The sequence below is a fragment of the Lagopus leucura genome, unplaced genomic scaffold (assembly GCF_019238085.1).
Source record: "Lagopus leucura isolate 7727_CA_CO unplaced genomic scaffold, USGS_WTPT01 33939-0_obj-0_obj, whole genome shotgun sequence".
Classification (NCBI taxonomy): domain Eukaryota; kingdom Metazoa; phylum Chordata; class Aves; order Galliformes; family Phasianidae; genus Lagopus; species Lagopus leucura.
Window position 1 is genome coordinate 5,033 of NW_024967627.1, and position 10,450 is coordinate 15,482.

General features: G+C 58.1%; 1 protein-coding gene across 1 annotated transcript in view; it reads left to right on the plus strand.

Moving 5' to 3' along the window:
- The window catches only part of LOC122193226 (maestro heat-like repeat family member 5), a 15,222-nt gene extending 4,789 nt beyond the window's left edge, over positions 1–10,433 (plus strand). The window contains exons 15-26 of the mRNA XM_042893956.1: positions 276–393; positions 477–773; positions 860–1,006; positions 1,422–1,523; positions 1,638–1,740; positions 2,172–2,231; positions 2,312–2,662; positions 2,941–3,041; positions 3,335–7,155; positions 8,870–9,606; positions 9,855–10,004; positions 10,220–10,433. Coding sequence (XP_042749890.1) covers positions 276–393; positions 477–773; positions 860–1,006; positions 1,422–1,523; positions 1,638–1,740; positions 2,172–2,231; positions 2,312–2,463 — 979 coding nt within the window. The 3' untranslated portion in view covers positions 2,464–2,662; positions 2,941–3,041; positions 3,335–7,155; ... (1 more) ...; positions 9,855–10,004; positions 10,220–10,433. The remainder of the gene's footprint in view (positions 1–275; positions 394–476; positions 774–859; positions 1,007–1,421; positions 1,524–1,637; positions 1,741–2,171; positions 2,232–2,311; positions 2,663–2,940; positions 3,042–3,334; positions 7,156–8,869; positions 9,607–9,854; positions 10,005–10,219) is intronic.
- The last annotated feature ends 17 nt before the right edge of the window (positions 10,434–10,450 follow it).

A 10,450-nucleotide genomic window follows, 5' to 3' on the forward strand; every position in this document is an offset into this window, starting at 1 on the left:
CACACACTGCCCCACACACTGCCCCACACACTGCCCCACACGGTGCCCCACACACTGCCCCACACACTGCCTCACACGGTGCCCCACACACTGCCCCACGTGCTGCCCTCCTGAAATAAGTAGGGATCCAGATGGGGAGAGCTCGGGGGTGCCAAGGTGAGGTGTGCAGATGGAAGAGCACTGTGGGGCAGGATGGGCTGTTCTGGTCCCCCACCCAGCCTGGATCCGGCAAGATCAGCCCCCAGCACGGGCTCAGCTCTGCCCCCATCCCACAGGGTGATGCTGAGGAAATGCCAGAGTCAGAGCAGCTGCATCTTCAGCCACCTGCAGAACCTGCTGCAGTATCACCAGCTGCAGTGGAGGGAGGTCCCGGCCATGGCGCTCTACTTTGAGGTGGGTGTGGGGATGGAGCGGGGGTCTCCTCGGGTGATGGGGGGCCGAGCCCCCTCCCGCCTGCTGACCGCCACTCATCACAGATGTGGAGCTGCCAGGAGCCCCGGGATGATGACTCCTGCATGGAGAAGATCTTCAGGAAATACATCCCCAGCAAACGGCCTGAGAGCAGAGAGCTGGCGCTGCGCGGGCTGCAGCACCTTTACACCGGGAGGACGCAGCTCCTGCTGCCCGACGTGCTGCGGTGGCTGCAGGACGTGCGGGCTGACGTCAAACTGCAGGCCATGTGTCTGCTGCGGGGCATCCTGGCACAGCACCCCGCCAGCATCCCAGGTGTGCTCGGCCAGCTGGCCGTGCTGCTGCTGTCCTGCTTCAACGAGGTGAGGGGCGCGGGGCAGCGGGGAGCAGCCAAACGTCCCCCGCACCGTGCAGAGCTCAGCACCGCTCCCTGTGCGTCCCCTTCCAGGACAATGTGGAGCTGCGCTGGCGCTCCATGGAGCTCTTTGCGCTGCTGCTGGAGTTGCCGGGCAGGAAGCAGCTGCTGCCAGAGGTGGAGAGGAGCCTGCTGCCGCTCTTCATTCATATGAATGAGGACATCCCCAACGTGGCCCAGGTGGGTGCAGCTCGTGGGTCACGGGGTCGCGGGGTCACCTGGTGTGACCGCAGCCCGGCCACTGCGTCACTGCACTGTGAACGCTGGGAAAGGCCTCTGAGGTCACCGGCTCTGACCAGCAAACCCCCTCCATGCCCACCCGTACAGTTCTCCCTGATCCCCCTCCCTTGTTCATTCATACAGCCCTCCTAGATACCAGATCCCCCCCTTATGCACCCACACGGTCCTCCCAGTCCCCCTGCTGCCCCGCACCCACCCCTACAGTCATGAAGGTGCAGAAAACCCTCCCACATCCCCCCTGCCGTTCCCCCAGACCCTGCTGGCCGAGACCAGCTGTGGTGCCACCCCAGGGTGGGGATGGTGGTGGCTCCCAGGCTCTGCCGCCAACACCCCCTGACCGTGTCGCCGTCCCCAGGCTGCTCAGAACGCTCTGATCCACGCCGCCAAGCTCCTGGAGTGGCAGCAACTGCAACGCTTGGCCAGCATGGCGGAGGTCTGGATGATCGCTGACTGCCTGGTAAGGACCCCCACCTTTCAACCCCTCTTCCCCACCCCGGGACCCACCTTGCTCCAGCCAAAAGGGGAGGGGGCATCTGTGCGGGTGCCTCCTCCACCGTGCTGTTCTCTGCAGCTGCAGAAGAGGGGCAGATTTGCGGAGCTGTACCTGAAGCAGATCATGCTGCACCTGCAGAGCCCCCAGGCGCCCGTGAGGGAGGTGGCCGTGCGCTTCCTGGGTGAGTCCCGGCCTTGATGGGTGCCCGTCTTTCTGCCCCCACCCCCCGCTGAATGCTGTGGGGTCACCGTGCGGGGGAGGCCCTGGGGGATCATTGGGGAACCGATGGGGTTCTTGGGGGTTATTGAGGCAAGACTGGGATCAGTGGGGCATTATGGGGCTCGCTGGGGCGTTGTGTAGGATCTCAGGGGGTCATTGGGGCACCATCGTGGTCCTTGTGAGCAGTTGGGGCACCGTGGGGGTCATTGGGGCACTATAGGCTCCCTGGGACACTGTGGGGATGACGAGAACACTATTGGGGTACTGTGGGGTTTCCAGAGGTCCTTGGGGCACCATGGAGGTCCCTGGGGCCACTGTGGGGCTCCTTGGGGCGCTGTGGGGTCCCCGGGCGCCTTGGGGCCGGGCAGGTGCTGACAGTGGCTGTGTGCACAGGGATGCTGGGGCGGCAGCTGAGGCATGAGAACCAGCAGATGGTGTTGGACATCCGTAAAGGTGAGCCTCCCCCCCGCTGCCCCGCGCCCTGTGAAGCGCCGTGTGGGGCCCACTGGTGACGCAGCCCCACTCCATTGCAGCCCTGGAGGGCGCCAAGGAGGACAGCGATCCGGCCGTGCGCTGCCTGGTGCAGCAGACGCTGCTGATCCTCAGCCTGATGGAAGATGTGCCGCACACCAGGCCTGGGGGCAGAGCGCTGTGCCGGTGGTTCCGGAGGATGCGGAGGCAGTAGTGCAAATCCAAAGAGTGTGGAGGTGTTGCATTCTGCCCCTCACTGCCGCTCCAACGCCAACCCGAAGAGCAACCACCAAGAGCCCCAAAGCAAACCGCGTCCCCAGCCATAACCAGAACTCCAACCTGAGCCTCAAGCACGGCCATAAGCCCAGCTGACTTGCAGAAACTCCGTGACCGCAAAGGAGCGATAAAAGCAGGTATGTTTATCAGCGCTGCGCACACACTGGTTGAAAACAGGGTAACCCCTCTTAGGTTGCACACCCAGCTCCTCTTTCCCAAAGCAAATGCCACTCATGCAGTCCCCAAACAGAGCTGCACCCTGGAGAGGAGGCACACAGGGCCCGCGGTCTCTGCGTCTGCGAGGGGAGCAGAGCGGCCCTCTCGGGTGCTTTGGGACACGCCTGAGCAGCCCTGCGAGTCACCGGCCAGCAGTTCACAGTCTCCTCTGACGAGATTCTCTCCTGCCCAATTCCAGAGGAATTGCCTGAATTGCCACCCCTGCCCAGCCGGATCCATGTCACCTTTCTGGTGAAAAGCAGCCGAGAAGAGAACAGGCGATGTCAAGAAGGAGAGCAGGTGAGACTGCAGCTCGGGGTTGGGATCTGCACGGGGTGTTTCCCTGACCTGGCAAAAGCCCATTGCCCATCCCCAGGCGGTCACTGTTCCACATGGAGGGATGGCGTGGGGCTGCCAGGAGCCCCCATTTCACACGGCTGCCCCTCTTCAGCCCTCAGGAAAGCGCCAGCGCGACCCGAGAGCTGTGTGTGGGGAAGGCTGTGTTGCAGCCAAGGACCCTGGCTTGGGGTTGCAGGATACGGCCCCAAAGCCGTCACCCACTGAGGCAGACCTCTCCCACTCTGTCCTTTCAGTCAGCTGCCAGCGGTCCCGGGGGCATCTTCTGCCAAAAAGCAGCCTCAGAACAAAAGAAGGGAAAATGCTCTACCAAAAACAAAGCGACAGAGATGGGTCCGGCACAGGCAGCGCAACCTCCAGGTGGCAAAGGAGAAGAACACGGCACGGTGAAAGCCCCCGGTACAGGAGGAGAGCTGGAAAAGGCCCAGGCCGAGCTCAGAAAGCACTGCGAAGCCCCAGCCCTGCACCAAACACCGCTGGCAGCCCTGTGGTCCTCGAGCTCAAGAGCAGCCTGCCCAGGAGCGCAGCTGCAGCGCCTCTGCTGCGGTGCCACGGACACAAAGGGGACGAGATCTGTGCAGAGTCAGCCGCCAGAGAGCAAAGCGGGGCTCCCCAGGAGCGGGACGGCCTGTCCACACCGAGCAGGGCATGGGGTGCAAGGAGAAGCAGAGCTCCACCTGAGGCTGCAGAGCAGATGCCCGATTCCTATCCACGCCATTCCTGAACCCTTCTTTGGTTTTGGCTCACAGTTTGCTTTCTGAGGCGCTCCTTGCCATGAGACTGACTTATCTAGGAGATGAGAGGTGGCAACAACATCACTTGGTGGGCAATTTTACAATGGAAAGCATTTCTTCGGAGCTGTTTGCCTTCAGAAGAGATTGCTCAGGACTGTTTATTGGCGCAAGGTCTGGACTGTGACCAAAAACTCCAGCTTTGAACTGGGGAATGATACCATCGTATCCATTGAGAAACAGGATGCAGGTGGGCACCTCCCTGCTTCCTCTTATCTGCTGGCAAGGCCCGGGAGATGGGAACAAAGGCGTTTCTGCTGAGATCCTAAAGCCAGCAGCTGCCGCTCCAAAGAGAGCTGACTCGACCGCTTTGGATTTGAACTGTCGCTCCAAAGAGAGCTGGCTCTCTTTTGTGGCCTCTCTTGGACTTATGAATAAGTTTGTACAGTCGCCATGTCACCAACCGAACAGCGGCCTCTGATGACCCATCACTGCTGAACATCAAGGTCTGAACTACGAACCAAGCTGGACCCACGGTGGTGATTACATCTCTCTTGCTTGCTACACAGACTGTTGCTTTATTTTCCATCTTTCTATCGCCCATCTTCCCCATCTCCCTGAACAGCTTGGATTCGTAATAAACTGGACGGGCTGACCATCATTGTGTCTTCATCTGTCCGTCAGCTGTGCATACATTAGAAGAACCTCCCCTCGCTCTGGCGATGGCAGCGGGACAGTGCCGTCTCCATGAAGAAAAGCAGAGCTAGAAGGACAGTGGGGGCTCGTCCTTCCAAGACCCCTTGGCTCTGGCAGCCTGCATTCCTTGGAGCCTTGGCATCTCGAGTTCCTCCATTCCAAAGTCCCGCTCTGGTGCACACAGAGCACAGCGAAGCCCAGGGTTTGGCAGCACTTGAGAGGCGTAGCCGTGCGTGAGGCTGGGCCTGGGCCAAAAGGAGGCTGTTTCCTTCCAGCTCGCTGCTCTTTTGGATCCCTGGTGGGAAGAGAAGGGCTTTGTGAGAGGCGTAACTTAGGACAAAACACTGCGGCTGGGCGATTTGTAGGGACGGGGTAAAGGGAGGCAGAGAAATGGCTGCCTCCCCTCGGCGTTCTGACCTGAAGCCTCCCCAGGGCTACGCGTGAGGGAAAAGAACGGCCCTATTTTTTGACAAGAGTCTTCTCGTACGTAAATCCATCGGTTGTCGGACCACATGGAAAGAGATGGAGGAAAATACAAGAAAGGTCTTGCAGAAAATGGCCTTTTGCACTGTTCTGGTCGTTGGTGCACGGAACAGGATCGCTCTTTCTCCCTGAAACTCAGGCCCCAGGGGAAACAATTGCAATTCCTCATTCAATAGAAATATTTGCATTCCCTTCCAAACTTCGTTTTGAGTAAACCAGTCCCGTGCCCAACAGGTCGTTAAGGTACCGTGTGCCATTGAAAACCCTGGCTTTAGAAGCAAAGGAGACGCCGCGTTCTGCTCCCCGACTGCCTGCAACGTTGCTCCTCTCTGCGCCCTCGGCCGGCCATCTCTAAGGGCAGCTCACAGCCGGCGCTGAGCGTGGCACCAGCAGGGTGGGACGGGGCCGCTGGGAGGCCCCACCTCACAGCGCTGCTGTCGCCTCTCCAGCCCTCAGCAGAGCCCAGCTCCGCCGGAGAGCCGTGTGTGGGAAAGGCTGTGCCACAGCCGGGCTCCTGGCGCGGGGCTGCAACAGGCGCCTCTTGTGAGCCCTGCTGTCGCTCCAAGAACAAGGTGGGCTGTATGGGAGCATTTCGGACGCAAGGAGGAGAAGGCCAGAGGCCTGGAAATGTGACCTGTGCAGGCGCTGCCCAGGGCAGCCGAGCGCTGAGCATCCAGCACCGGGCGCTCGCTCATCACTCAGAGTGCAGCTGCTTTGGAGCGGCCTGGCCAGAACCAGCAGGCGACCGCAAGGCACGAGGGGCTGTGGGGCCTCACGCTGTGCTGCAGATGGCAGCAGAGGGGCAGTGTGGGGCAGTGCGATCTGAAGAGCCGTCAGCTCGCAGTGAAGAGCAGACGGCAAGGAGTCTTGTGCTTTTGCTTAGAAATAGAGGCAAAATCCTCAGCACCAAAACACAGAATCGTACGGTCACCGAGGTTGGAAGAGACCTCCAAGATCACCCCGTCCAACCGTCCGCCTCCCGCACCGTTTGGCACTGAGCCGTGTCCCTCAGCACTGTGTTATATTATAGATTGAACAGCCCAAATACGTATTTTGGAAATCGTCTTTTGTTAAAGTGAGCAAGTAGGCAAAACAGCGCTGGGCGGCCGCGGAGTCTCTGCTCCACCTTCCAGCTGACGTCTGCACAGCTCACTGCCGCTGTTGGTGGCTTCGCATCTCCTGCTGCGGTGCTGCTGTGAGGCAGCCGTGCTTTGTCCTGCCAGATGGGGGCTGGGATCTTTGCAGTACCTCCGTTCGTGATCCTTGCGCTGCGATAGCGAGCTGTAGGATACAACCTGCAAGGGATCCGTATCGTGTCCTGGTCACGATGACTCGAAGGGAATTCACAGATAGCATCGCTTAGGGGGGTTTACAGCTTAGAGGAGTTTATGGCCCAGAGGTGTTTGTTGTTTAGTTCAGCCTTTTGCTACCCCAAGACCAATGTATTGCTTGGCTGAACCTTTTTGCTTTTCCCAAGTGTGTTTCCAAAAGGGAGCCTCCTCGAGTCAGCAGAGAGGGGTCCCTAAGAAAGCGATGGATGGGGAAGATGAGCGGGATGAGAAACGGCTGAGACAGGAAAGGAAAGGAGCTCAGAGCTGAAACAAAGGTCGGAAGGACGCGGCGAGGAAGAATCACAGAGTCACAGAATGGCCAGGGTTGGAAGGGACCTCAAGGATCGTGAATCTCCAACCCCCTGCCACATGCAGGGCCACCAACCTCCACGTCTAATGCTAAAAGAAGTCTGACTTCATCCCGGAACGAGCACCGAATGGGGAGGAAGACGTCGAGCCTTCATCCAATGGAAGCTACTGCGCGTGCCCTGGGGAGGGGGACAGTATGTAAATGAATTCCTGGAAGAGCAATTAATATGCCAATGGCTCTCAGATAACACTGCTGAATATGCATGGCGTGGCTTATGAACGTAGCAGACCCCGCTCTGGTGTGTGAGCCAGGAGCAGCGAGCGGCGCTGAAATCCACGCATCTGCTCTCATAACCCGACGTGGGTTGGAGTTGGATTCTGCACATCAGCGCGGCATCTTTAGAGCTGTACAAGTCCTGGGCTCCGTGCCTTAAGGCTGTGCTTGTTGGTGCTTCCAGATGTCTGTAGTTGGAAGCTGGCCCCTGCTGCTGTTGCGGTTTTCTAGTGGTAAGCTCACAGAGGACTGGATTAACAAACGGGTTGCTCCCATCACAGCACCGCATCCAGCCGTTCCCTCAGCACCTCCAGGAGCGCTGCCTCCAGGCCTGGGCAGCCCGTCCCAGAGCCGCCACTCTTTTTTCCTAATGACCAGCACTGAAGCCAAAGCAGACGGGCCTGCAGGGACCCCGGGGCCTGAAGGGTGATGTGGGGCTATAGGAGGCTGCTGGGGCTTATCGGGGTCCCGTAGGGGATTATAAGGCTGTAGGGGGCTTAGGGAGCATACAGAGGGGTTGTAGAGTAGTATGGGGTTATAGGGAACTGTGGGGGAAATAGGGGGATTGTAGGGTAATATGGGGCCATAGGGTGCTGAGGGGGTATAAAGGGTGAGGGGGTGTAGGGTAATTTCCTGCAGAAGCTGGCAGTCAGTGCCTCCCCCACCTCCCTGGGCATCCATTGCAGTGCCTGACCACCCTTTCTGAACAGTAATACTTCCTCATGTCCAGCCTGAATCTCCCCTGCCGCAGCTTGAAGCCATTCCCTCTGCTCCTATCACTGATGACACGAGAGCAGAGGCCGACCCCCAGCTCACTGCAGCCTCCCTTCAGCAGCCATAGAGAGCAGTGAGCTCTGCCCTGAGCTCCTCTTCTCCAGGCTGAACATTCCCAGCTCCTTCAGCCTCTCCTCATCAGCCCTGTGTTCCAGACCCCTCACAGCTTTGTTGCCCTCCTTTGAACGCATTCCAGGGCCTCAATATCTTTCTTGCAGTGAGGGGCCCAAAACTGGACACAGTACTCGAGGTGCGGCCTCACGAGTGCTGAATATAGGGGAACAATCACTTCTCTGCTCCTGCTTGCAACACTGTTTCTGATGCAAGCCAGGATGCCATTGGCCTTCTTGGCCACCTGGGCACACTGTCGGCTCATGTTCAGCCGAGCATCAATCAATACCCCCAGGTCCATTTCCTCTACGCAGTCCTCCAGCCACACCGCCCCAAGCCTGCAGCGTCGCCTGGGGTTGTTGTGGCCGAAGTGCAGGACCCGGCATTTGGCCTTGTTGAAACTCATCCCATTGGCTCCAGCCCAGCTCTCCAGCCTGTCCAGATCCCTCTGTAGGGCCTCGCTACCCCCAGGCAGATCCACACTTCCAGCCCATTTGGTGCCATCTGCGAATTTACTGAGGGTGCACTCGATGCCCTCCTCCAGGCCATCAATAAAGATATTGAGGAGGACAGGCCCAGCACCGACCCCTGGGGAACACCACTCATGACCGGTCGCCAGCTGGATTTAACTCCATTCACCACCACTCTCTGAGCCCGGCCCTCCAGCCAGCTCCTCACCCAGCACAGACTGCACCCATCCAAGCCTCTGGCTGCCAGCTTCTGCAGGAGAATGCTGTGGGAGACAGTGCCAAAGGCTTTGCTGCAGTCTAGGTAGACCACGTCAACAGGATTTTTTGTGGAGTGCTGTGAAAGGATGCTGTTGATTTGAGAGCTGACTTCAAGTCTGCGGGCATCTCCCAGGAGCTGGGGTAAAGGAGAGGCAAGGAAAGCTGTGGTAGGAGGCTGAGGTGTAGGAAGAGCAACGTCTTCCATTGATACCAACTCCTGCTGTTCCCTTTTTGACTTGGAATGCATGCTTTTCTAATCAAGAACAAACTCCTTGTGCAGCTTGTGAATGAATTCATTCCCTCCTGTTACTGTCTGGTGTTCTTCTCTACACAGAGCTGCAATTGAAATGGACACCTCTGGTCTGATTGCCAGCCCCATCCCGCATGCTCAGATCAGCCAAGTTTGCAAGGCCTGGCTCTTGTGGGTGAGTTGTGCCCCAGGTCAGAGAGTTGGCTCTTCTTAGCCTGGAGATGTGTTTCCCAGTTGCATGCTGTGCTGTTCCTGTTGCGTTGACCTCTTGAGCTGCAGCCCTAACTGGGGATCCAAGTAGACTGACACAGAAGGAACGGTTGAGATCTGTGTGAGCTTGGATTGGAAATGCAGTGCCAAGGGCTGCACAAACGTGGGACGGTTCTGAGTGTAAGGAAAGGCATCTGCTGGGTGAGGGCTTTGCTGGGTGAGCGTCACCGTGCTGAAGAGCAGGCAGCTGTTGTCTTTGCAGACAGCCACATCCATAGGGATTGGAAGCTTCCTCTGCCTTGCAGCTCTTGGCTGCTGCTCTGAGAGTGGAGCTTCTTGCCCTGAGAGAACCAGCAGCAGAAAGGATCCCATGCGTGGCCTCTGAGCCCTTTCAGACCAACCAGCTGGATTCTCGTGGCTGTGACCTGGGTTTGCAGTTCACCCAGCAGGCTTTGCCCAAAGCAGGATGAGCTGTGGGCACAGCGTCCAGCAGTGGAAGCGACCAACAGCTGGAGACAGCAGCAGCCTGAGCGGAAAGCGGCGCCCCTGGGGGAAATGCTCACTGAACAAAGGCCCAGAAGAAGAGAGCAGCTTGTCCCTGCGTTCACATGGTAAGGTTTTCCTTTCTCACCTGACTGTTACCCCTCAGGTGGTGCCTACAGCTGTGTGATGTGCTCTGCAGGCAGTGCTGCAGTTCTGCATTTAACCTTGTCTTCTGTCTTCTTCTGAAGTTTAGAGGCAACCTGAATTTCTACAGCCCTGAGCTTTGTGCCACAAGAGCCTTCCGGCTTCTTTTTTGTGATGTGAGACTGTGTTGTGGCTACTCTACGTCAGGCTCTTTTTCCCTTTTCATTTTCAGGTAGGGAAATTCATTTCTGGGCCAGGAGAAGAAGAAATGCAGCAATCTTCCCTGCACTGCTCAGTTGGCCTGAGTTGCCAAGTGCTCCTCGTTTTTCTTGCACCCTTCAATTCCAAGTCCATATTTTCCCCAAAGCAAAAGAATTCAGAGGTAACCACCTACAGTTCAGTAAGCGATTTCAGTATTTATTTCTGACTGTGGCAATTCCTTCAGTTCAGAAGTCACATTTAATTTACAGCGCCTGCTTTAATTCTGACCAAGGTTGCAGTGGCAGCTGGCTTCCCAAGGCTGCAGTACGTGCTGGTGGCACAGCCGTGGGCTTCTGCATTTGTGCTGATCCCACATTTCCTTTCTCTGTGTCGCAGGTCAGCTGGCGCTGGAAGTGGACGGCATGCAGTGTGAATGGAGGTCAGTGCAGGAGCAGCTGCTGGGAGGAAGGAAGTGCAGGTTGATGGACGCTGACGCATCGCCTGGCATGGCACCAGAGGAGGCAGCAGTGATGCTGGGGGGCAGCTGCAGAAGAACACGAGGAGCTCCTCAGCAGGAAGCCACAGACCCTGCAGAAAGCTGCAGCAGACTCAGAGCACGCATGGATG